Genomic DNA, 26,996 nt, shown 5'->3' on the forward strand with positions numbered 1-26,996 from the left:
AGACAAGCTCAAAATCTCAGAATTCTCAGCCTGGCCGGGACAGCCTCTTTCCCCAGAATGCAACTGGCCATTTCCATAGACAGATATATAGATATATACATCTATATATCAGTGGTGGGTTTCTAATTTTTTTACTACCGGTTCTGTGGGCGTGGCTTGGTGGGCATGGCAGGGGAAGGATACTGTAAAATCTCCATTCCCTCCCCACTCCAGGGGAAGGATACTGCAAAATCCCCATTTCTTCCCCACTCCAGGGGAAGGATACTGCAAAATCCCTATTTCTTCCCCACTCCAGGGGAAGGATACTGCAAAATCTCCATTCCCTCCCCACTCCAGGGGAAGGATACTGCAAAATCCCTATTTCTTTCCCACTCCAGGGGAAGGATACTGCAAAATCTCCATTCCCTCCCCACTCCAGGAGAAGGATACTGCAAAATCCCCATTCCCTCCCCACTCCAGGGGAAGGATACTGCAAAATCCCCATTCCTTCCCCATTCCAGGGGAAGGATACTGCAAAATCCCCATTTCTTCCCGATCAGCTGGGACTTGGGAGGCAGAGAATAGATGGTGTGTGTGTGTGTGTGTGTGTGTGCAGTCAGAATTTTTACTACTGGTTCTCCAGAACTGGTCAGAACCTGCTGAAACCCACTTCTGATCTATATCTATATCTATCTACCCACCCCATCCCACTCCACCCCCTCCCTCCCTCCCTCCCCCCTCTCTCTCTCTCTCTCCATGCATCGGCCTGTATACTGAAGCCTCCCCCACCTCCAGTTTTTGGCAAGGAGGAGGAAAACAGGGTCTGGCGGACGACAGCTGTTTCCCAGGCCAGATGGGGGGAAAAAACTGTCAAAATAATTTGAAAATATTCCTGTTCGTTTCAGAGGGACATGCAAACCCCTCCGCCCCCACTTTCCCAAAGATCTGCTCACAATATACTTGGAAAGGCTGCAGGGGGAGAGAGAGAGAGAGAAAGAGAAAAAAAAAAATCACAATCCACCAGTTCCCAGGGCTGCTGTTTGTTTTAGTAAGCGTGCCCACGGTAGGGTTGGTGCATGTGTGTTAAAGTTCGCTTCTCCAAAAGCCGGTTTTTCCGTCCCTCCAAAAAGAGAAAAGGGTCATTAAAATGCAAATTTTTGTTCTTGCCCTCTTCCCTTGATCGCCCATTTGTGGGTCAGGCCAGCAGCGGTGACACAACAGGAACAAAAAAAAAAAAGAACAACTTTGTAGGAAGCAGTTTCTCGTCCCCAATGGATTGGAGGGGAGGAGATGGGGGGGGGAGGGAGATCCGTGTGTCAAAGCCGCCATTAATTCCGCACCGTTGACAGCTCCTTGGGTCATAGAACGGGGAATTTCAACAGATGCCCTTTGTACCAGGGAGGGGAAACAAAACAAAAAAAAACCCCGCCAGGTCCCAGTTATTCAATTAAAAAGAAAAGCATGAGTCACAATCACAAGAACTTCCTGCCTCCGTCCAGAGCAACCCACAACAGGCCGGGCTTGTGCAGTACTGTCACCGAGCCGTTTTTTAAAAAAAAGAATTCGTCCAAAACCTTGGAAATAAAAACGCCTGAGCCGCCACAAAAACACCAGAGGAGGAAAACACACGTTTAAAGCTGTTTTCACCTACGCGGGATGGATCACCACAAGAATCCAGAGGCTAATAGATAAAAACACTTAGTGGATTTAGGCCAATTCCAACCACCTAAGATCTTCTGTTTAGTTTACTTTACTTTATTGTCGTGGCACACGGTACGACGAAATTAAATGCCTTCTTCAGTGCACGTTAGAACTATTAACAATAAAAATACAAACATACATATCCCTTTACATTCTATATCATTGAAATCGAAAACCCCGATATTGCACTATACCGTAGAATTCAGTATGGTTATCGCCCTGGGAGAGAAGCTGTTTTTCAGCCTTATTTGTCCTTGTTTTTAGTATCCTGTACCGTCTGCCAGATGGTAATAGTTCAAAAAAAGAAAAGAAAAAAAAAGGAGGGGGTGCCCAGGATGAGATCTGGGATTCCTCTGTCTCTTTTTTCCAGCAGTATAAGCAGGGCACCCCGTCCAAAATTACATCCAGATCATTGGGGGGAAAAAAACTTTGCACATGTCAAAGGAGAACCAATCCTGAAATCAGCTGACAAAACCATGCCTTGCCAGTCCCCCAAATCAAGGAGAACGGAAGGACCACGATCTGATTTAACATCTACCCAACACAGATCTGCCCTTCCCTGAGGCGCAACTAAAACAGCTTTTAACACTGCCGTCCTTTAAATCACCAACCTCTTCCTGAGTTTGCAAAAAACGCTCAATTATGACTCCATTTCCACTTCCGACACGGGGTTAAACAAGCTCGGATCGATCCCAGAAGTTCTCGGGGGGGAGACGAAGACTTCCCGACAAACCAGCGGATCTCAAAACTCCGACGGTGTCTTTGCACAGGCAGACGCAAATATCCCCAGAAACATTCGACCGAAGGCCCATCGAGGGTTAAAAAAGGCTCCTCCGTCACAGCAAATGGAGGAATGCAGAAAGGCATTTTAGCCAGAGATATGTGTGTGTGTGTGTGTGTGTGTGTGTGTGTGTGTGTATGAAACAAGTTACATAAAAGTCCAGGGATACTCACCGTCTCCTTATTGGGGAGCAATTCTTTTCGGATCCTGAAAAAGTTCTTGCCGTACTGCCGGAGGCCTTTAATGAACCGCTTCTGTGATTAAAAATAAAAATAAAAATAAGCATGTCAGCAGGGCCTGGATGATGAGTGAGATCTTTTCAATCGTACAAAAAAAAAAAAAAAAAAGGAATCTGAGGTTTAAGACCTGCAGAAAAATAACGTTAATATACATTCCACCGCTCATCCGTGCACTAATTTCCACATCTGGCCCTGAAATTGTTTTTTTAAAGGGTTGTTAAGAAAAAGAAGATACATCCTTCTTGATGGCTGTTAGGAAGCCAAGCTGCTGATTCCAGGGAAAACAACACAAGGGGGAAAAAACTCAAAAGCGCAGTATCTAGTTCCAGGTTAAAGGGAGGAAGGAAACGATTAGGGGTGGGGGGGGAGAGGAGAGGAAGGGGAGGGAAGTTTTCCCATTTTGGGAAAAACCTTGGGAAAGAAAAAGGGGGGGTTGTTTTGGCAGCTGGGCAGGGAAAGGTGTTGTTTCTCCTTTATTTGCAACAACAAAATAAACGTATTATTTACAAAATAAATACAAATCAGTTTTTTTTAAAAAAAGATTAAAAAGTAGCTTTGCCCGCAGGGAAGAAGAAAACAAAACAAAACAAACCCCCAGGTTTGTTTTTCCTTTTTTAAAATAAAAATAAATGGCAAACAAGAAAAAAAAAATATGTATCCTTTTTGCATGAAACATATTTGCAGTTGCAGGATGGAGCCAGAAGCTGCGGAGGGGGGGAAAAAAAACAAAACTTTTTTTTTTTGGGCAAATAATCCAGTTCTAGCCAAACAACCCCCCTCCCAAACACCTCCTGGGGTGGGGGGGGGGAGGTGGAAAAGTGGGGGGGGAGAGGAAAAGAGAAGAGAGGAAAAAGCAGCTTTCCCGTTTTCCAATCCATCTTGCAAAAAAGAAAGAAAGAAAGAAAGAAAGAAAGAAAGAAAGAAAGAAAGAAAGAAAGAAAGAAAAGCACGCCATCCTGCAAAAAAAGGGGGCTTCCTGGGGACCCCTCCCCAGAGCTGCAACAGGGCTGGGGCTTGCAGCCGCCAACCCCTCCCCCCCAAAAAAACCCAGGACCCCAAAGCAGAGCTGTTTGCAAAAGAGAGAGAGAGAGAGAGAAAAGGAGGAGGGGGAAAAAGGAAAAAAGGAAAGGCAGAGATTCCCAACCTGCAAAAGGGGCGCTTGCCAAGAGAAGGGAGCCCAGTCCGGCGAGGCACAGGTGGGCCCTGAGTGGGAGGGGCCACGGGGAAGGGGAGGGGGGGGTTCCTGATCGCCACCGGGGAGCCTCTGACACTACAAAGGGGGAGGAGGGAGGGAGGGAGGGAGGGAGGGAGCGGCGCCTTTAAACATGTGATCCGGGAGCCGCGCTGGGCGCGCTGCAAAAGGCGGCCTGGATCGCGGCGCTGGGAAAGCGGACTCTCCGCGCTTGGGGAAAAACAAAACAAAACTGTGACCTGGATTTGGGAGGTGCAAATGAGGTGAAGCGGGGGGGAGGGGGGGCGCATTGCAAAGGTTGCAATGCAAAGGGAGGGGGGGGGAGTTTGCTTGAATTAATTTGCACTATTATTATTATTATTATTTTTTACAACTAGCTCAAGGCTGCAAAACCTTATCCAAAGGCACAGGCCTAATTCCTTTTTTTTTTTCCCCCTCCCCATCACAACGACCCTGTGAGGTGGGTTGGGTTGGGCTGGGAGAGGGACTGTCTTATTTTTTTTGTTAGATTTTTTTTTTTAGTATTTTATATCACGTGTTCCACTTCTATGTTGAAGTGTTTTCCAGGGGTCCAAAGTGTTAACATATAAACATTGTCGTCATAATCATATATATATATATATATGTATGTATGTATGTATGTATATGTATATATATGTATGTATGTATGTATGTATGTATGTATGTATATGTATGTATGTGTATATATATATATATATATATATATATATATATATATATATATAAAATATATATATGGGATAATATCAATCGTTATTGAAAAGTATACTATCTGCCACTATAGTATCGATTATATAACCAATCAGAATATTTACTCATCGGTTTTTTTGTTTCTCGGGTAGTCCATATTTCACATAAATCCACTCCTCTAAACTCGGTTATCTGCCACTTAACCATTTATAGAATAGCTCCCATGTCATAAAATATAAAGTCTTCTTTTCCTTTTTAGGGTTTTTAATTTTTTTTAAATTTTTATTTATTTTTATATGCCGCCCTTCTCCGGAGACTCAGGGCGGCTTACAAGGCATTAAGCAATAGCCTTCATACTTTTGTATATTTTATACAAAGTCAGCTTCTCTTGCTTCTCTTGCTTCTCTTGCTTCTCTTTCTTTCTTTCTTTCTTTCTTTCTTTCTTTCTTTCTTTCTTTCTTTCTTTCTTTCTTCCTTCCTTCCTTCCTTCCTTCCTTCCTTCCTTCCTTCCTTCCTTCCTTCCTTCCTTCCTTCCTTCTTTCTCCTTCTTTCTTTCTTTTCTTTTTTTTAAAATTTGATTTATATATGCCGCCCTTTCTCCGGAGACTCAGGGCGGCTTACAATGCGCTAAGCAATAGCCTTCATCCTTTTGTATATTTTATACAAAGTCAGCTTATTGCCCCCACAAACCGGGTCCTCAATTTACCCACCTTAGAAAGGATGGAAGGCTGAGTCAACCTTGAGCCTTGGCGAGATTCGAATCTGCAGTAATTGCAGGCAGTTGGATGTTAAATGCTGCCTTAGTGGGAGGCATTAGCATTAGCTTATCTTATCCATACAGCTTAAGTTATTATCCATATCCAAGATAGGTTGACTATCTTAGCTAAGACGCTGAGCTTGTCGATCAGAAAGGTCGGCAGTTCGGCGGTTCGAATCCCTAGTACAGGTCTCTGGCGTGGGCAGGGGGTTGGACTAGCTGACCTCCAAGGTCCCTTCCAACTCGGTTTCTGTTAAATTTCTGCACATTCCAGAATTTTTTTTTTTATTATAATGTCATCTGTAGGGGTTAAGTGGCCGATGGTCTTAAATCGGCACTTGGGAGCCCTCGCTTTAGACCTATTTGGCCACGCGAGTCCAGATGTCCAGACTAAGAATGCACGCCTGCTTAGTTCACCCATGCCTTGGGGTACATTGTTGCCTCAGGTCAACTGACAAGCATTCCTTTGCAAATCGGGGTCTGTGGGCAAGGCCTTTTGGTGGGGGGGAAGGGGCGTCTTTCTAATGAAGAAACGATTTGATTTGGGCTCATCTCTCTGGAAACCAGATTTAACAGATTTAATTTAATTTAATTTAATATTTAAATTTATATACTGCCCTTCTCCCGAAGGACTCAGGGCGGTGAACAGCCATAAGTAAAAAAACATCAAATACAAAATATAAAAACAATTTAAAATGAATTAAACAATTTGGCCCAACAGTTAAAATCCCCCATTAAAAATCCAAATGAAAATACACAATTGGAGAGATCAGGCCAGATTAACAGATTAACAAGAGTTGGAAGGGACCTCTGCAGGTCATCTAGTCCAGCCTCCTGCCCAAGCAGGAGACCCTACCTCCGCCTCTACCTAGGATCGAACTCGCAACCTCCTGATTGTGAGGCAAGAGCTCCACCTTGCTTCTAACAGCCCGGCTCATCCACCCCTTGCAATCGGCTACTTTCAAAGCTTTAAATCAGGGGTGTCCAACCTTGGGGAATTTTTTTTTTTATGACTTGTGGACTTCGACTCCCAGAATTCCCCCAGCCAGCCAGCCAGCCAGCAAGAATTCTGGGAGTTGAAGTCCACAGGTTCTTAAAAAGTTGCCAAGGTTGGACATCCTTGGCTTAAATGGAGATTGCGGTGCTCTCTGCAAAATCATCTCGTTTAAGTTTTGGGCTGCCTCGATACCAGGGCACAAAGCACCCTGGTAAGGGGCTTTTTGGCCGGTGGAGGAGTCACAAATCACTATATTTAAGAGTCGGTGGTCTAAAGAACTAAGGAGAAACTTCCTGACAGTTGGAACAATTAATCCGTGGAACAACTTGCCACCAGAAGTTGTGAATGCTCCAACACTGAAAATTTTTAAGAAGATGTTGGATAACCATTTGTCTGAAGTGGTGTAGGGTTTCCTGCCTAAGCAGGGGGTTGGACTAGAAGACCTCCAAGGTCCCTTCCGACTTTGTTAATTCTGTTCAGTCCAAAGATGCCACAGTCCTCCTTTGATAGACTCTTACAGAGGAAGACTTCTTTATATTTATTCCTGTTTTATCACTTGTGCAGAGGACAATTTTTATGCGATTCTCCCAACTCTTTCCTCCATACCTAGCTGAGTTTCTGGGATTTTGTTTTGTTTCGTTTTTTTAAATCTGCAGGTGGCAGATAAAAGAAAGGACTTTTCCACTTCTTGTTCAGAATTAAGGTGCATCGCTCAGCAATCTCCTTGGTGGCGCAGCAGACTAAAGCGCTGTTAAGTAACACCAGCTGCCTGCAATTACTGCAAGTTTGAATCTCACCAGGCTCAAGGTTGACTCAGCCTTCCATCCTTTCGAGGTAGGTCAAATGAGGACCCGGATTGTGGGGGCAATAAGCTGACTTTGTATAAAAAAAAGAACACCGCTTGTGGGGGGGTCCGAAAGCCCTACTAAGCAGGTATATACAAAAGTATGAAGGCTATTGCTTAACGCATTGTAAGCCGCCCTGAGTCTGCGGAGAAGGGCGGCATATAAATCAAATCAATCAATCAATCAATCAATAAATAAATCTCACCCACTAATTTTTATTTTTTTTAATTTTTCTCCTAAAAGATCTGAACTGTTTTCTGTTTGACTTTAGAGACCTGGGTAATTAAACAACAACTGCACAGACAAGACGAAAGTGCCAAAAAAAGAAGAAAAAAAAAATTAAGACGACAACATTCAAGCTAAATAACCCTGCAATCTTTACTGCAGTAAGAACTCATTTAAAAACCATCCATTTAACTAAGTGGCTGTAATCAATTGAATAACTAAAAAGGAAAAAAAAAAAAAAAAGACACAGGAAGGAATCAGTGTTATTATTGAAGACTTGGTAGATTATCCCAAACACTGAAGCATATTCCGGGAGAAGGGGGAGGGGGAGAGCAGGGGGAAAATGTGAATAGTTCTGTTTAATCACAGCTTAACAATAATTCATTTTATGTCTGATTATCCGGGATGGGTCTACGACACAAGGTTGGAGCCCAAAGGGGTTTGGATCAGGATTGCAGGCGCTCCCTTTCAATCTTCAGTTAACAGTAACAGAGTGGATCAAAGGGATCTTAAGAGGTCATCTAGTCCAACCGCTTCTTCTGAAATGTCTTTAGGATATTTCCCCCACCCCCAAAGTGGTTGGCTTCTCCAATCTATTGATTTGGTACCTGCGGCTTCAATATCTCTTAAACCCCCCCTTCCCCACACATACAGATAGATGGGGGGAAGTTTCCCGTTGCTGTCCTACTCTAGATGAATTTTCATGGCCCAATGTAGTGCCCAGTTTGGATACCCTGTTTCCCCCAAAATAAGACACCCCCTGATAATAAGCCCAATCGGGCTTTTGAGCACATGGCAATAAGGCCAAGTGCTTATTTCAGGATTCAAAGAAAAATATAAGACAGGGTCTTATTTTCGGGGAAACTCAGTATCTATCTATCTATCTATCTATCTATCTATCTATCTATCTATCTATCCATCCATTCATTCTGTTTCCCCCAAAATAAGACACCCCCTGATAATAAGCCCAATCGGGCTTTTGAGCGCATGGCAATAAGGCCAAGCACTTATTTCAGGGTTCAAACAAAAATATAAGACCAGGGTCTTATTTTCGGGGAAACTCGGTATCTATCTATCTATCTATCTATCTATCTATCTATCTATCTATCTATCTATCTATCCATCCATCCATCCATTCTGTTTCCCCCAAAATAAGACACCCCTGATAATAAGCCCAATCGGGCTTTTGAGCGCATGGCAATAAGGCCAAGTGCTTATTTCAGGATTCAAAATATATATATATAAGACAGGGTCTTATTTTCGGGGAAACTCGGTATCTATTCTTTCTATCATCTATCTATCTATCTATCTATCTATCTATCTATCTATCTATCTATCCATCCATCCATCCATCCATCCTGTTTCCCCCAAAATAAGACACCCCTGATAATAAGCCCAATCGGGCTTTTGAGCGCATGGCAATAAGGCCAAGTGCTTATTTCAGGATTCAAAATATATATATATAAGACAGGGTCTTATTTTCGGGGAAACTCGGTATCTATTCTTTCTATCATCTATCTGTCTATCAATCTATCTATCCATCCATCCATCCATCCATCCATCCATCCATCCATCCATCCATCCAGTTTTCCCCAAAATAAGACACCCCTGATAATAAGCCCAATCGGGCTTTTGAGCGCATGGCAATATAAGGCCAAGCACTTATTTCAGGGTTCAATATATATATATATATATATAAGACAGGGTCTTATTTTCGGGGAAACACGGTATTTAAAATACTAACTTGAGGCCCCTGAATGGTGAAGGGGTTGACTGTTTCCTTCTGCTGTGAGAAGAAAAGGAAAAAAAAAAAAACCCAACTTTTAAAAATAACTTTTTTAAAAATAGACATCCCTGGTTCTGGTCTTCCTGCTGTGTCTCCCCTCCCCAAATTCCACATCCTGTAATTAAAACTGGTTTGCAACCTTCTGGGAATAACTTTCATCTTTACCCAAGGAGCAGGGAAGAAGCTGACAACACAACACAACACAACATAACACAGGAGGGTTTTAATCTATGGGCCAGGATTGTCGAGGGTCCTGTCCACACTGGGATCAAGGAAATTGGCCCCTTTGCAAGGAAGCAAAATTTGGGGGAAAAAAACCCACGAGATGAAATGCTCTAGTAGTTTAACCTCTTCCAGCAGCCCCCGCCCCAAACAAAGAAAACCCTTAATTATTTTGCAAAAGGAGGAGATGCACAAACACAGCACCTTCCGCGCCGACCTAAAGACATGGCTCTTTCAGCAACATCCCTGATCTGCCTGTGGATTTTAACTTGGGGATTTGGGGTTTTTTAATATTTTTTAATTTTTATCTATTGTCGGATTGTTTTATTGTTGTGAGCCACCCCGAGTCCTATGGGAGAAGGGCAGCATATAAATCTGACAAACAAACAAACAAACAAACAAACAAACAAACATATATTATTTATTTATTCAATTTATATCCCGCCCTTCTCCAAGTGGACTCAGGGCGGTGCACAGCCAGAACTAAAACACATACCAATACAAAATTTAAATTTTTTTTAAAAAAAGAATTATATGACTTTGGCCCAAAATTTAAAACATTCAAACTAAAATTTAAAACATTCAAACTAAAACTAAAATACATAAATACACCCTGCGCCCCACACTTGTCTTGCAAATCTGCCTTTCTGGCACTTCCTCTGGCAACCTTTTAATGTCTTATTTATAATCCCCGTCCCCGGTTTTTTTTTTTTTTAAATTATTCTAAGCGATGCTTCTGCTGTGACAAGCGGGACCGAGGTAGATTTATGGGGGCGGGGGGGGTCTATTTCTAAGGACTGTTGGAGGGGGTGGGGGGGATGGACAGGCAGAGGGGAGGGGGCTCTTTTGGAACGTGGCACAGCTGGGCATCACACCCCCTTTATAAAACATTGGCATGAAGACATTCAAACGGCCGGGGGTGGGGGGTAGGGGGTCATCGCTCTGCAAAAACCCAGTTGCCATGGCTATGGATGGGTGTCAACACAGCCGCCGAGGGGGTCTGGGTCTCTCTCCCCCCCCCCCGCCCCCAGTGTCGATGCTCCTCTGCGTTCCCACCGCGACGTAATTTATAAGGGTCTTTGGTCTGTGTCCCTGCCACAATGTGTAAACAGTGTGGAGGTTTGGCTGGGGGGGTTGGGGACACGGACAGTTGTAAATAACCGAGCTGGAGTTAGGAGGAAAGCACGCCAGGCTTCTGCATATGTGAGGCCTCTCGGAGGGCCCCACCCCCACCCCCCGTATTTTATCTCCCGAAACAAATAGTGTCGACAAGATACACAAAGTCATTATGTTCTGGCTAACGGAGCTCTCTCAGATGGCGCGTTTATCAAAGTGGCGAGAACGAGAAAAGCCGCCGCTTGTCGAGGGAGGAAATGGGTAGCAGTAGCCGCCAAGGATTGCAATCGGGGGCCCCTGGAAATTGGTGTGTGTTTGTGTGTGTGTGTTTTCAGATGGTGCCATTTTGTTCCCTCCCAGATGCTTTAGCCTTGGTGCAACCAGCAGCTGAAGCCAGCTGTGCGGCCAGTGGCAGCTCTCTGCTGCCCTCCCTTGAGCTCAGCCATCGTGCCGAAGCGGCAAATAGTTGGTTTTTGGGCTGAGAAGGTTGTGTGAATGCAGCTACACAGCCTCTGGCAAGCTGGAGAAGGATTGTTTTTTTGGGGGGGACAGCCCTCTGTGGGCGATTTTGGGGGAGGCTTTAAGACCTGAGCGTGCCTTTTATGGATACTGTTTTGGGGGGGGGGGTTTCCATTACACTGCCCGGAACTGTATAAAAAAGGAGATAAGAGGATGTAAATGATGGAATGACAGACTCTGCAAAGCACAGATTGCATTAGCTGAATGTGTGAACCAGGACACCCAATTATATATATATAGGAGACATATATCTCCTATATATATATAATTGGGTGTCCTGGTTCACACATTCAGCCACTGCAATCTGTGCTTTGCAGAGTAGATAGATAGATAGATAGATAGATAGATAGATAGATAGATAGATAGATAGATAGATAGAGGGAGAGGGAGAGAGATGTTGGAGAAAAATAACGGATGATAGATAGATAGATAGATAGATAGATAGATAGATAGATAGATAGATAGATATAGAGAGAGAGGGAGAGGGAGAGGGAGAGGGAGAGGGAGAGGGAGAGAGATGTTGGAGAAAAATGACGGAAGATAGATAGATAGATAGATAGATAGATAGATAGATACATAGATAGATAGATAGATAGATAGATAGATAGATAGATAGATGGAGGGAAATAGGTAGGTAAGTAGGTAGGTAGATAAGATAGATACACATCCAATAAATTTAATAGGTAGATGATAGATATGCAGCCAGTAAATTTGGTTGATTGATTGATAGGTAGGTAGGTATGTTGGAGAAAAATGATGGATGATAGATAGATGGAGGGAGGGAGGGAAATAGGTAGGTAGATAGATAGATAGATACACATCCAATAAATTTAATAGGTAGATGATAGATATATAGCCAGTAAATTTGGTTGATTGATTGATAGGTAGGTAGGTATGTTGGAGAAAAATGGATAGATAGATAGATAGATAGATAGATAGATAGATAGATAGATAGATAGATAAGATAGATAGATAGATAGATAGATAGATAGGAAGGTAGGTAGGTAGGTAGGTAGGGAGGGAGGGAGGTAGTAAGGCAGGTAGGAAAATAGGTAGGTAGGTAGGTAGGTAGGTAGGTAGGTAGGTAGGTAGGTAATACTCTTAACTATTTAGTTGGTTGGTAGAGTGGCTAAGGCAGCCAGCTAGGAGTTCCTTAGGCACAAAGCCAGCTGGGAGGCCTTAGGCCAGCCCCTCTCTCTCCCACCGCTCGGAAGGAGGCAAAGACTGACTGGGGAATTCTGGGAGTTGAAGTCCACAGGTCTTTTTAAGTCACCAAGGCTGGACACTCCTGCGCTACAGCATCGCAGCAAGTCAGAAAAAGCTAAATATATATATATATATATATTTTAACCCAAGTTGCAAGATTATTCCCCTGCAAGGCATCTGAACAAGGGACGCTCTGGCCAAGCGGACTATGCAGGCTTTGGCCTCGTGCAACCCCACACAAAGCCCCCCCTCCCCAACAACCTCTTTTATTTCCCCCCCCAAACACAGAGCCTTTAATCTTCCTCTCCAACAGCTGACCCGGATTAACGACTCTCCGCATATCCCCACCGCATCTGCCCGCCCCGGCCAAGGCCGCTCACCCCCCCCCCACTCAGAGCCCTGCCATTTCCTGCCAGCTTTGGCCCTGGCTATCCATCACCCGCCAACCTTGTGCGCCGATGGCTCCGGCCCCGGGTTGCCAGGCAACGGCACGGGGGGAAATCGGAGAAGTGCTGACAAACAAGCCAACAGACTGCAAACCACGGCTTCTCTCTGTCCATGCCCCCTTTGCTTTTGCTCTCGGGGGCCCAGCGAGGGAGACTAACACTAACCCAGATCCCAAACCAGGATCGCCCCCCCCCCCCACTCCACAAAGCATGCTTTTCATGCCCAGGGACAGTGGAAGAGTAAGCCCCCCAACCTGGCCTGGGGCATTCGAACCGACGAAGGGGAAGGGGGAGAGCCTTGTTCCCCGTCTTTCAAAAGGCTTGAAACGTGGAAGCGGACTGTGGGGACAGATCCGACTATCGGGGATTAGGGGGGCAGAGAGAAGTGGGAGGGGAAAGTACCCCCATAATACGGCAGGCTAATTTAAGAGAAAGGGACAGGAAAAAGGAATTTTTTTAATTTTTTGCTGCAGTAGTACAGAAGAGGCCGGCTTCTTTGTCTGGCTGTGGGATCTCCAAGTGGTCTCCCATCCCGGCAACAACCGGCTTTTCCCCACGTCAGCCAAAGCTGGCCCAACAGGGATGCCTGGCAGTCCCTTCTTCCCCTGGTCGGCCACTACTGTCTTGCAGCTCTTATAAACCAACTGTTGTGGTCCGCCAGCAGCCTGCGGAGCTGGCAGCGGAGTCGGACAGTGAGGAGGCTGGGGAGGACAATGGGCCAGTCCTGGAGTCGGGAAGGCCCAGACAAGGGCTCTGTGTCGGAGGCAGAGATGGGGCCAGGACCATCTGGGAGCGATGCGCGGACTCGGGAGCCTCCAGAGGTGGATAGCAGAGAGGCAAAGGAACAGGAGGAGCCTGTTCCTAGTGCACGCATGCGAAGAGCTGCCAGAAGGCAAGAGCAGCTAAAGCAAAAAGGATGACTCGGGAGTAAGGCCAGGAGATGATTGGCCCCTCCCAGAAGGCTTAAGAGAGCAGCAAAGGCTCTTGGGCTCTTTGTAGGAAAGCAATGTTGCTTAATCCGTTTCCAGTCAGCATCTCTTGTTTCTGAACTTTGTGGGGCTTTGCCAAGAAAGGCCTTTGGCAGGGCGCCAAAGAAAATAAAGGTTTGTGATAAGGCCGAAGGACTTTTTCTGAAGGACTTGTTTTGGAATTAATTTGGACTAAGCTGAGAATGAAGTAATTCTCAGTTGTTCTAATAAAATATGTTTGTCTAGGACTGATTGTGTCTGGCAATAACTACTTGGGCCTAGGTCACAACACCAAGCTCTGCCCTTGTCTGGAGCCGCTGGAGACCCCGGAAGCGGCAATAAGGCCGAGCTCCAGACAACCACGGAGGGTCGTTGTTCAGGTGAGCTTTGGGACGCGTGGCTGATTTTCTTGATTCCCAAAGGCTGGAAGCAAAGGCAGAGAGGTGGGGAGGGGGCTTATCACGGTCACACTCTGCTCGTCCCTGGTACCCTGGTGGGCTGCTTTCCTGCACCATCAGTGCTTTCCGGGTAATTAAACCCCGGAAAGACAAAACATCTGGGGTAGGATTACACCATAGGACATCCTAGCAATGGTGGGTTGCCCCCTGGTTCAGACCGGTTCGCAAGAACCGGTAGTAAAACCAGCAGGAGGCTCCGCCCACTGACCCAGACGTCATCATAGGTGATATGCACAGAAGAGCACGCCGGTGCGCGAGCAATGGGAACTGGTAGTAAAAGTAAGTAGAAACCATCCCTGCATCCTAATGATGGGTTTTTCTGATGTTAGCAAAGAGCTGGTGGGTTTGAATAGCCTGCTCTCGCTTCCCGTCTCGTTGATTATCGCAGCTTTGGGTCCGCCATTAGAAGGCAGACGCGCCGCGTTGGTTCGACAGTGAATGTCGGTCCGACTGGGTGGGTTTGCGACTCACCACTCAGCCTGCCGATGCCTCACTTTTGTCTGCGAAGCCCTCCGAGCTCCCACGCCTCGAAGGGTCCCCAAAACGCGGCGATAAGTGGCAGTGAAGAGGAGCGATCGATCTTACCACGCCATGTTGCCACGAATCATCAACCGAAATTAAGATAATGAATTAATACCATGTAAATAACAATGTAAATATTATGAAGGTATATCTGTGTATGTATATTAACACCATGTAACCGGAAACGGTGGAATTGTACTGTAATTCTTAAACAATAAAAAAAATTTTAAAAAATGAATAGCCTGCTCTCCCCTCCCCTTCCTCTTTTTAAGGATTTAATTCAGGTTGCAACCTTCTGCAGGTACTTCCCTGGGAGTAAACCCAACTGAATGTGGTTAGGGGCTGTGGCTTTAGGACGCCTCCCCCCCACCCCACCCTTGGGAGCTACCAAAGGACAAGAACTAATACAGTACAAGGTGGCATCTGAGGATAACCCCCAAAGGGAGAAAGATTTACACAGATAAGATTAAGAGATTAAGACAAGAAGGGCATTGTTAGTTTGCTTCTTGATTCCTCCACCCCCACCCCCCAAAAAAGCACTGGTCCAAATTTTGCACGGTTCCCCCTCTCGAACCACCTAGGAATAAAAACAATTATTTTTTCTGTTTACAGGGAATTTTTATTCCCTGTAAGCGAGCCAGAAAAATAGCTGCTTAAAAAGCCACCTGACAAGGAACAGAGATGGAGCTAGCAAAAGTCCATTTGCTCTCCAATCCCATTCATATCAATTTCCCACCCAAAAATATAAATATTTTCCCTACGGCTCAGCAGTCCTGACAATACGCCAAAAGCTGAGCTCCGTTCAAGTTGTCGAATGCAGGAGAATAATCCATGCCTGATGAAAGTTTTTTTTTTTTTTTAAAAAAAAGATCCCCGTTAAAGCTTTTCTAAGCATAAAAGAAGCACACATATACACACGCACAACTCTGTGCTTAAATCTGGAGTGATCCAGTGTCGACGCCAGCAATCCCTGCACGCTGCAGCCATCTGAGCAGCTGCCAAGATCTCCTACTGCGACTTGACTGCCAAGCTATTCGAAAATAAAATCAGGTGGTTTTTTTCCCCCCGTAAGATGTTATATTAGATCACACTGCTCTGCGGGTTTTATGTTCCCGCAAACCGGATTAGCGCTCCTGTACGCCGAGGTGTTTTGATCCTCGGAGCTGGAAACTTCAAAAAACGAGAGTTACGGAAGCAGAAGGAAAGACTGGAGAAAGTGCTAAGTATAGAAGCTGGAAGAATAAGAGACAGGCGTGGCGTAAAAGCTGGATTTCGGAAGGAATCCAGCTGTCCCAACCGCCAGAATTTCCAAGCAGCAGAGAATTCACTCTGGTTTCTTCTGTCTTGGCCCCCAGGCCATAATTTACGCTCATTGGTCTTCAGACCTGGAAGCCATCTTTTACATTTGGGCCTTCAGGCCTGCCACATCTTCTTCTATGGGAAAATGGGAGGGGGGAATTGCATACAGCAGGGGTCAGCAACCTGCGGCTCTGGAGCCGCATGCGGCTCTTTGGGCCCTCTGCTGTGGCTCCCTGTCAGGTGATCCCACCACTGGCTGGCCCCGCCCCTCGCCCTCCCCTCCCAGTCACTCCTCGCCTGGCCTGAGAAGGTAAGGGTGATGGGCAGGGGATGGAGAAGCGGCCAGGGCAGAGACAGTGAGATACAGAGAGAGAGGGAGAAAAGGGAGAGAGGGGGGAGAGAGAGAGAGAGACAGAGGGGGGGAGGGAGAGAGAGACAGAGAGATACAAGGAGAGTGGGAGAGAGAGAGAGAGAGACATAGAGAGATACAGAGAGAGTGGGAGAGAGAGAGAGAGAGAGACATAGAGAGATACAGAGAGAGCAGGAGGGAGAGAGAGAGAGACAGAGAGACAGAGAGAGTGGGAGAGAGAGAGAGAGAGATATAGAGAGCAGGAGAGACATAGAGAGATACAGAGAGAGCGGGAGGGAGAGAGAGCGGGAGAGAGAGAGAGAGACATAGAGAGCGGGAGGGAGAGAGAGAGAGAGAGAGAGAGACATAGAGAGATACAGAGAGAGGGGGAGAGAGAGATATAGAGAGCAGGAGAGAGAGAAAGAGAGACAGAGAGAGATACAGAGAGAGCGGGAGAGAGAGAGAGACATAGAGAGAGAGAGAGAGAGAGACATAGAGAGCGGGAGGGAGAGAGAGAGAGAGAGAGAGAGAGGGAGAGACATAGAGAGATACAGAGAGAGCGGGAGAGAGAGATGTAGAGAGCAGGAGAGAGATAGAGAGAGAGAGACATAGAGAGCGGGAGGGAGAGAGAGAGAGAGAGAGAGAGAGAGAGAGAGAGAGAGAGAGAGAGGGAGAGACATAGAGAGATACAGAGAGAGCGGGAGAGAGAGATATAGAGAGCAGGAGAGAGAGAAAGAGAGACATAGAGAGATAGAGAGAGAGGGAGAGGGAGAGAGGGAGGGTAGAGAGAGAGAGATGTCAAAAGGATTTTGTGGTTCCCGGTGTTTTTTAACAACTGGTTCGCTACCCTAATGACCGGCTGGGTAGGCATGGCTGGAGGGGTGGGTCATGTGACTGGTGGAAGTGAGTGACATCGAGTTGGCCACGCCCACCCAGGTTTTGTGACTCCCGGTGTTTTCTTTTCTGTGGGAAATGGGTCCAAATGGCTCTTTTGAGTATTTAAGATTGCAGACCACTGGCATAGAGTAATGGGTGATATGTAGTCAAAATAACCAGAGAAGAAAGAGGTGGAGATGGAAGTGGAGGAAGGAGGGAGAGGAGGAGGGAAGAGAAGAGGGGGAAAGAAGAAGAGAGGAAAAGGGGGAGGGGGAGGAGAGGAAGAAGAAAAGGAGAAGGAGAAAGAGAAAGAGAAGGAGAAAAAGAGGAATCACCAGATTCATGGGTAGATTTACAACTGTTTGGCTACTTAGTTAACATCCAGAACTGCTATATTTCAGGATTGGAACCATCTGCATTCAAAACAGTTCACAGACAAGTTATGGATGTGGACCATAACCTTGGCGATTTTGCAGGAATTTTGCTCTGGAAGAAAAGACAGGATGCGATCCAAATCCCAGCAACCCCGTGGAAGGAAACAAACCGGTTGTCCTTGAGCAAAACCAACAGTTAAAATAAAGTAAAAAAAACCCCAAAAACCAAAACTCTTTCTTATAACCAACCGGCAAATGTTTTTCGGTTTAAAAAAAAAAAACACGAAACTGCTCAAAAAAAGAAATGCATAAAGAACCTCTTTCTGACCAAAGAGCGAAAAACTTTGAGGCCATCTGCAGCTCTCGCAAGAGACGACAAATTGCGGCGGATTTTTCTCAGCTTAATCAGAGGATCTTCGCCGGAGACAGGACTTGTCCCAACTTGCAGGTAATTGAAAAGAATTCTTGTCCTTTAGGTTTTTTTCTATCCTGATCTTAGTTCCATGGCAACGGTCCAGGGCAACTCACGTGAGTTTCTCGGCCCCTAAAAAGTCCCGCTCGGAACACAACCGGCCCGAGTCGGCTCTTGTGGGCCAGAAAGAAGCTCATTTCCAAAACACATCTCGAAATGGAAACATCAGAGGAAAGTGGGGGGGAAAAAAACCCACGACATTCGGTCAATATGCCTCTTCTCCAACCGCTTTTGCACGCCTCCCTGATTCCAATTCATAACTGAAACGTGGGATTTGAGAGGCTGAAATTATTCCGAGCCAGCCAAGAGGAAAAGCAGGGGGGTTGGCTGGCTATTCTAAATGCATAAGCTCTGGCGTGACCAATATCTCCCAGCAGAGCCCATACGCACGATGATCCACCTCAACGGAGGGGGTGGGGGGGAAGTCAGGGATGAGGACTCGCAACGGATACCCGGCAGCCAAGAAGCTAAATTTAACAGGACAGCACAAGGAATCTTGGATCCGAAGAAGGGAAAAAATATTGGCCGCCCGTCGTTCGGACCTCACGAGGCATCTCTCCGTGGTCCAGTTTCTTGGAACCTTCTTCTTGTGGTCCACCTTTTGGATCAGGTTTATTCAGAAGGCCATCCTATGAATCCAAGGGAAGATGAGTTCCAAGTCCAAGGGGGTTGAAGGTCTGCAGCTCTTCAAATTCCTTCCCGGAGTCAAGCAAAACGGAACCAATCCAACCTTCAGAAGGTTGGATGGCGGTTACTGACTTCATTGTAGCTTCTTCTCTGGGTACAAGCCTACATACATATATCCTCTCAACGTTCTGTAGAAAGCACCCACCCCTCTCCCTAGAACAGTGATGGCGAACCTATGGCACACGTGCCACAGGTGGCACACGGAGCCATATCGGTGGGCACACGAGCTCAGCTCCGGCCCGCTGATTTTCAGGCCTTCTGGGTCCACCAGTCGGCAAACAGGCCACTTCCAGCCTCTGGAGGGCCTCCAGGGGAGTAGGGAAGGTTGTTTTTGCCCTCCCCAGGCTCCTAGAAAGGCTCTGGAGCCTGGGGAGAGTGAAAAACGGATCTACCGGACCCACTGTGCCATCATGTGCCAAAAACGGGGGAGCATGGGGGGGTTGCGTGCACATGTGTGTGGGGGACAGGGCGCATAGAATTATGGGTGTCGACACGCGCACGCGTGACACCCCCCCCCCCACGTTCCCCCCACTTTTGGCACGCAATGGCAAAAAGGTTAGCCATCACTGCCCTAGAAGAATGAAATATTTTAAGAAATATTAAAAAGGCAGAATATTTCCCCTAAAAGAGAAATAGAAATCTTCAGGGAGACAGAAACTCAGCTCCAGCTCCCTGCCCCCAGCAGATATTTTGGTGCCAAGCCTATCTACAAGACAAAAGACTGGGCCAGCCTATCTACAAGACAAAAGACTGGGCCAGCCTATCTACAAGACAAAAGACTGGGCCAGCCTATCTACAAAACAAAACACCTTCACCCTCTAGGACATAATAGGATCATCTATCAGCAGAGCTCACCACATGGCACAACCAAGCCCCTTCATTACATCAGCCCAAGGTTCAACCAAACTTGATTCAGACAAACATGACTGCACATGGGAGTCTGACTACAGCAACCAACAGAATACATGCCTTTGCCACAGGAACAGGAAGCTCAAGTTCAAAGCCCAAGAGAGGGTGTAAATAACACTCACTCTCCACTCCATGTGGCCAGCTACCCAGAATCACACGTGCCTAGTGGTTCTGCTTCACCATTAAACCATCTTTCCAATCAGCCTCCATGTTTCCAGTGTTTTTCTCCCCACTTGGAACTGAACCCAGATGGACATTTCTTCCAACGGTTCTTTGAAACCTTCCGTTCAACCAGATCATCATTAGTGTCCCAAGATGTTTACCCTTCCTTGGAAGGATCAAAAAATGATAACTAGGGAGATGAGATGACTGGAAAAAAGTGACCTCACAACCAACTTAGAATTAAATAATAGCGCCCCCCTTGAAGGAAGCTCTAGAGCAGTGATGGCGAAGCTTTTTGGCACCGTGCCGAAACTGGAACACGCGGGCATGTGTGCGCGTTGGAGCACCGCAAAACCTGAAGACCAGCTGGCCAGCGCAAAACCAATGCCTGTTTTTTGGCTGTTTTCAGGCTGTTTCTTGGGCCAAAAACAGCCCAAAAGACAGCCCGGAAAACACCTGAAAAATGGCCTGAAAATGGCCCAGAAATGGCCTGTTTTTTGGCTGTTTTCCGGCACTGGCACCCTCGAAAACCAGCTGGCTGGCATGCTGGAAACCAGAAGAGCAGCTGGCGATGGCACGCATGCCCAGAGAGGGCTCCGCGTGCCACCTCTTGCACACGTACCATAGGTTCGCCATCACAGCTGTACAGCCACGCGGTTTAAATAACTGAGCGGGAAGGGGGCGGGGTGGGGGGGGAGCAAGCCAGGATGGATGGAGAGCTTCCTTCACCTGCTCTATTATGGTTGCGGATGGAAAGCGACATCATTTTTCAAAGCTCCTGAATATGGAGCTCCATGAATGAAGCATAAGTGTGCCCAGACCGGGTGGGGGGGTGGGGGGTGGCTCCCTTTGAAGTATAGTTTTTAAATGCCATAGCAGGGGGAATGTTAAAAAAGAAGAAGAAGAAGAAGAAAAAGAAAGGAAGACAAATAGCTTGCTGTCAGGCAGGCTCAGATCAAAAGGTTGGGGGATCCACACCGCACGAAATGAAAATGGAAATTACAAATTGCAAACGGCGGAGTCAAGGACACAAGGACGGCGGGGGGGGGAGAGATTTTTCCTCTGGGAGGGGGAAAAAAAACCGGGGTGCCCCGCCTGTTTGGGAATCAGACGGATGGATATGAACGCAAAGCCCTTTTTTTGCTCTGTCTAAGGATCCGAGGATTTAAGGACTGGTTAAAAAAAAACAAAAAACAAGCTTTTCCTACATTAAAAATTAGAAGTTCTTAAGCAGAGAATAGCTTCTTATTTCAAGAGAGACATAATTATAATGGGCTCTCATCCTTTCAAAGCCAGTTAAGGAGCCTAATCTCTTTTCTCAGCAACATTTAAACTCCCTGTTTATTACTCGGGCTGGGAAGCCTATTACTAAAATGACTTCCTTAATAATAATTTGTGGGGCCGCTTGCCACAAAAGCAGACATCCGTTGCCTTCTTAACAAAAGCGGTAGTTTCTCGGAGCAGTTGTGGAGAAGGGAAAAGGATCCTTGTGTTTGCTAGCCAATCTTTCTCCCTCCCTCTCTCTCTCTCTCTATATATATATACTGCTCAAAAAAATAAAGGGGAACACAAGCAGAAGACATCCGAGATCAGAATGAATGAAATAGCCTTATTAAATACTTTGTTCTTTACATACAGTAGTTTATACACTGCTCAAACAACTAAAGGGAACACAAAACTACTGTATGTAACGAACAAAGTATTTAATGAGGCAATTTCATTCATTCAGATCTCGGATGTCTTCTGCTTGAGTTCCCTTTATTTTTTTGAGCAGTGTATATATATATAAATGCATGCACAAAAAAAGTGCAGAAATAAATTCCAGTTAGCGTCTTAAAAGAGAGATCCTCCAATCTCTCCGGGCTCAGAACAGAACTCCTCCGTTTTCAACACTGGGGTTTTTCCACAGGTCGTCCCCAATTTACGACGATTCATTTAGCGAACCTTTGGAGTTTCGACGGCACTGGGGAAAAAAAGGGACTTATGACCGGTTCTCGCACTAACAACCATTGCGGCATTCCTGTGATCATGTGATTCCCAGGCCATTCCAGCAGTGGAATATGATTAACTTTGAAACTCCCCCCCCCCCAAAAAAAGTGGTGTTTAAAATAAAAAAATACACTTTTCCCAAAAGGTTTCCACAATTTTGGGCACTACTATAATGGAGTAAGACATGTAAGGGCACTCTTTCATTAAGAAAGGGTGCATTTCTTCCGAATACGAGCGTGTAGGCCTGTAAAAACTCCTATAATCCCAGATATAAGACGTTCCCAGCAATTAAAAATTCTTTTAAGCCGAGACTGAAGATTGATATCCTTGGTGCATTTCATGCTCAGATCTCTGGAATATTGGAAGAGTGGTGTGGTGCATAGCCTAGAGGTGGAGCTCTTGCCTCACAATCAGGAGGCTGTGAGTTCGATCCTAGGTAGAGGCAGATATTTCTCTCTCTGGGCAAAATGAGAATATATCTGCTGAATAAAACTCCGTACTGGTGACAGGAAGGGCATCCGGCCAGTAAACATTCTGTTAGCTCCATTCAGTTGCCCCGACTCCACCCCACTAGGGATTATCTGTGCTGCCAGTTTGTTTAAGTTTCGTGTTTTGAAGCCGTACGTTCTTCGGTTGTTTCTGCACACAGAAGGAACAAGATGTGCTTTCCTTGAGCGCCCAGCCAGCTAAAACAAACTTCTCCCCGTTGCTAAGAAACTACAAAGCATTCTGGGATCGGTCTCCTTTTGTGGATGGAGTCGATTGCTCGGGGAAGAGAACGAACAAGCTGCTTTTTTAAGCACGCTTCCGCATTTCTCAACCGAGACTAAAAAAAAAAAAAAAAAGGAAATCCAAGGCCGAAGGGCCGAAAGCCTGAGCGATCTCAGTTAAATAGAAAACTAAAAATAAAAAAAAAGAGAGAGAAATTGCAGCCCTGAAAGACAGGTGCAACGTTGTGCAACGTTGATTAATCTTGGATCTATCATCCCTCGGCTAGAAAGGGAAAAATGGCCCCTGCGTTTTTTCCCCCTTTGCATGTGTCCAAGATCACGTGAAGTGTTAAGACCACTTTATAAGACCTTGGTAAGGCCACACTTGGAATCCTGCATCCAGTTTTGGTCGCCATAATGTAAAAAAAGATGTGGAGACACTAGAAAGAGTGCAGAGAAGAGCAACAAAGATGATTAGGGGACTGGAGGCTAAAACATATGAAGAACGGTTGCAGGAACTGGGTAGGTCTAGTTTAATGAAAAGAAGGACTAGGGGAGACATGATAGCAGTGTTTCGATATCTCAAAGAAGACGGAGTCAAGCTATTCTCCAAAGCACTTGAAGGCAGGACAAGAAGCAATGGATGGAAACCAATCAAGGAGAGAAGCAACTTAGAACTAAGGAGGAATTTCCCGACAGTGAGAACAATTAACCAGTGGAACAACTTGTCTCCGGAAGTTGTGAATGCTCCAACACTGGAAGTTTTTAAGAAGAGGTTGGATAACCCTTTGTCTGAAGTGGTGTAGGGTTTCCTGCCTAAGCAGGGGGTTGGACTAGAAGACCTCCAAGGTCCCTTCCAATTCTACTGTCCATTGTCCAAACGCACAGGCAACGGAGGGGCAGTTGAGCACAAATTTAGAGGGCTTCGTTCTTTGGATGGCGCAAGCGGAGCTGGAAAAGAGGCGGCGTTTCGAACACCGGCTTGCTAATCGGAGCCAAGCCCTTTCGAAGCACGGAATCTCATTCCTCCGATTAAGGGTTTCTGATTTCAAGGATGCTAAAAATATTACGCCGGGCCTATCCATTCTCAGAAAGGAGACTCCCCCAACCCCCACCCACCCCAAAAAAAAATTGCAAGGGAAGATTGAATTCCGACAACTGGAAGACAAACGAGCCAAGATGTCTATGGAGGTTCTCAGTCATCCAGTACATACTGGATTGCCCAGCACCGAAAATGTGAGCGTGTGCACAGTCACGCCACCTCCACGCATGTGCCTGGCCTTCTATGCATGTGCTTTACTGGTGTGTGCGCCTTCTGCACATGTGCCTGGCCTAAAAAAACGTGCCTAAATAGTACAGCATAGAGCAATTTCCGCTACCGATTCGCCCAAATCGGTTCGAACCGGCTGAATACCACCTCTGTTGTAGTTGTCCCAAAGGTGCTTTTTCAGGAGACAACTGGACTTTCTGGTTTTTTTCTCCAAAGATGTTTTTGCTTCTTCAGCTGATGAGAAGAAAATGAGGAAGCTTCTCAGAGGAGAGGAAGCTGAAGAAGCTCCTCGGGGGAGAGGAAGTTGAAGAAGGTTCTCGGAGGAGAAGAAGCTGAAGAAGCTCCTCGGAGGAAAAGCGAAACGTCTTTGAAGAAAAACAAGAAAGTCCAGTTGCCTCTTGAGAGAAAAAGTTCCTTTGGGACAAATGAGCCGAAAGGGCAACGAGCTGGCCTATCCAGATGTTACAAAGCTGCCTCCATTTCTTCTCCATCCAGCTTTCTGGAACTCTGTGCCGTCATGTCTGAACCTGTTCCTTGCGCACCCGGTGCTAACAGGCCTTCAAGCACCTGCTTTTCTTCCAGTCTGATGCACCAAAATATCGCTGGCGCTTTTAGGATTTAAAAAAGGCGTAGGGAAAGGGGGGAGGAAGGGGGGGAAGAGAAGAGACCTAGGGGGAAGGAGGGTTCCTGCAGGGGTGCCAATTTCCCAGCTGATGAGAAGTTGGCAGGGAGGGACACGGTGGGAGTTGGGGGGAGGAGGTCAGGCGGGCCCATTTCGATCCGAAGCAAAACACGGCCAGCCTTGGAGACGCATTGCATTGTTTGCCGAAGGGGTTCTTTGATAAACTGTGGCGCAGCTCGCTTCGGTACCCAGGATGTGCTAGAGACCAGGATACCTTGCTGTCAAAGAGGCCTGTTTTGGACAAGACTCCCACCTCCCTCCGAGCATCCCAGGGTGGCCAGACATCAAATTTCCTGATTTTGCCATTGGTCAGAGTCTGTGGGATTCAGCAACCTCTCCCCCACACCACTCTCGGGCCAGAACCAAAGGAGACCCGGGGAGGGGAGGGATCCCCGCCGAGCCCCTTTCCATACCTTTCCTGGATCTTACTAGAGAGGGCCACGCCAGCCTTACAACCATTAGAGCAGGCGCATGGATCTTAATGCGCTTCCTCTTAAGCCATCTGGCTTCTGGTGTTCCCCTTCCTCTCCGCAGGGGATGGGAGGGGGAATTATTTTCTCTTCTCCTGCTCCCCTCGTCTCATTCTCCCTGGCCTTGGTACCCCCCCGTTCCATCCCTTCACCTCGTTCTTTGGACCTTCGAGTCCATGCAAGGGCACCTTGGGTGAAAGTTGAGCTCAGAGCTCCAAACATTTCATGGCTAACTGAATTCAGGTAACACAGACAAGGCACAGAAAAGCTATTTCTACTTGGGGTTTTTTGGGGAGAGAGGTCTGCTGGCCCCTCAGTTGGGCAACTAGGGGTAACTGGCACAAGACGATGAGGCTTGGCCCCCAGCGGCTCCTTGGTTGAACCCAGTAGTAGTGTTCTGATCTAGGCTTCCCCAAACCACGAAGCAGACGCCTTGTCCCGACAAAAACCCCTTTTGTTTAATTAATTAATTAATTAATTAATTAATTAATTAATTAATTAATTAATTAATTATTTATTTACAGTGACTTCCTCTCCAACGAAGTCTCTCTTCTCCCCTTTCGCTCCTCTTTTATTCCCTCTGGGAGGGGCCATTCACCGTCCACCTGTGCCTTTACTCCTGAGTCGACCCTTGCTCTTTAGCTGTTCCCTTTGTCTGGCAACTCTCCGCATGTGTACACTGGGAACAGGCTCCAGCTGTTTGCCTGCCTCACTGATGTCTGACTCCAAGGGCAGCTGATAACTGGCATACGGCCCTGACCCCCTCTCTGCCTCCGACCCAGAGCCCTCATCAGAGCCTTCCCCAGACTCCAGGACTGGCCCACGTTCCTCCCCAACCTCCTCACTGTCCGAATCTGCTGCCAGATCCACTGGCGGGCCATAACAGGTAGCAGAGCAATGTCTAATTTTGAGTGATTTGGGTGCAAGCTGGCAAGGTGGGAACCTGGCAGCTGGGAGAAGCCGGCCGCGCAAGAGACCCCCTGTGTCTCTCGCCACCTTCCAAAGTGAAGGATCTGAGCAAAAACGACGAGAGATTGAAGCGAAGCCCGACAACAGCCGGCCTCCCAAAATGAGCCTTCTTACCACTTCGTCTTCCGTCCAGCATTTTTCGATCAGTTTGGGGACGGGCTTCCTCACCAGACGCTGGAGGGCCTTCCCGGCGTCGTAGTTGCTCTCATGTAGCTGGAGGAAGGAAGAGAAAATAGGGGGGGGGGTCAGTGGAAACAATGCTAGAGAGACATAAATACTTTTTTCCGAAGTGGAAAATTTAGCGGCTTCGGGCCGAAGACAGTTTTGGTTCTGAAGACAAGCAACATTCACATGTGGTGGACCTGTCCGTTGGCGAAAAAATATTGGGTAAAGGTAAAAGAGTGGTTAGAGGAGATGATAACACAACTAATTGACCTAAAACCAGAACAATTTCTATTAGGCATACTAACGGGGAAATACAATAAAAGAATTCAATATTTAATGTTACATGTGATAACAGCAGCTAGAATTACGTATGCGCAAAATTGGAAAAAATTGAAGTGTACCTACAGAGGAAATGGTAATAAGGAAAATATCAGACTGCGCCGAAATGGACAGGTTAACGATGGAAATGAAAGACAAAGGAGAAACAGAGTATTATCTAATATGGGACCTATGGTACAATTGGCTAGATTAGTGATGGCTAACCTTTTTGCCATCGTGTGCCAGGAGGGGAGGGGGGAGTCACGCGCGTATGTGCCCACACCCATAATTCTATGTGCTCCGCCCCCGCGCATGCGTGTGCGACCTCCCCTCCCCCGCTGCTGGCATGCACATTTTTCTTTCTTACCTGGCTCCAGGGTCTCTCTAGGAGTCTGGGGAGGGCGAAAACAGCCTTCCCCACCCCCTGGAGGTCCTCTGGAGGCCAAAAATGGCCCGTTTAACAACTTCCGGTGGGACCAGAAGGCCCGGTGGGACCGGAAGTTGTCGAATGGGGCATTTTAAGCCTCTGGAGGATCTCCGGGGGGGCGGGGGGGAGGAGAGGCTGTTTTCGCCCTCCGCAGACTCCTAGAGAGGCCCCGAAGGCTGGGGACAACAAAAAACAGGC

The 26,996-nt window shown here is 46.7% G+C and overlaps 1 protein-coding gene and 1 long non-coding RNA gene across 11 annotated transcripts in view; one reads left to right on the forward strand and one right to left on the reverse strand.

The window, feature by feature from the left end:
- The window catches only part of RERE (arginine-glutamic acid dipeptide repeats), a 267,303-nt gene that overhangs the window by 39,973 nt on the left and 200,334 nt on the right, over positions 1–26,996 (reverse strand). For 9 of the 10 annotated variants that reach the window (XM_087878886.1, XM_087878881.1, XM_087878883.1 and 6 more), the window contains 2 exons: positions 26,003–26,101; positions 2,635–2,715 (listed from right to left, as the gene is read on the reverse strand). In XM_087878886.1, coding sequence (XP_087735012.1) covers positions 2,635–2,715; positions 26,003–26,101 — 180 coding nt within the window. Of the gene's footprint in view, positions 1–2,634; positions 2,716–3,844; positions 3,983–26,002; positions 26,102–26,996 lie in introns of those variants that run through there. The other variant, XM_087878887.1, reaches the window with a different exon arrangement.
- Positions 15,524–17,873, forward strand: LOC148111868 (uncharacterized). The gene is made up of 2 exons (XR_015729916.1): positions 15,524–16,279; positions 17,596–17,873. It is a non-coding gene; the product is annotated as an uncharacterized LOC148111868 (long non-coding RNA).

Source organism: Pantherophis guttatus, chromosome 15, assembly GCF_059756535.1.
Source record: "Pantherophis guttatus breed Tessera chromosome 15, ASM5975653v1, whole genome shotgun sequence".
NCBI classification, from domain to species: domain Eukaryota; kingdom Metazoa; phylum Chordata; class Lepidosauria; order Squamata; family Colubridae; genus Pantherophis; species Pantherophis guttatus.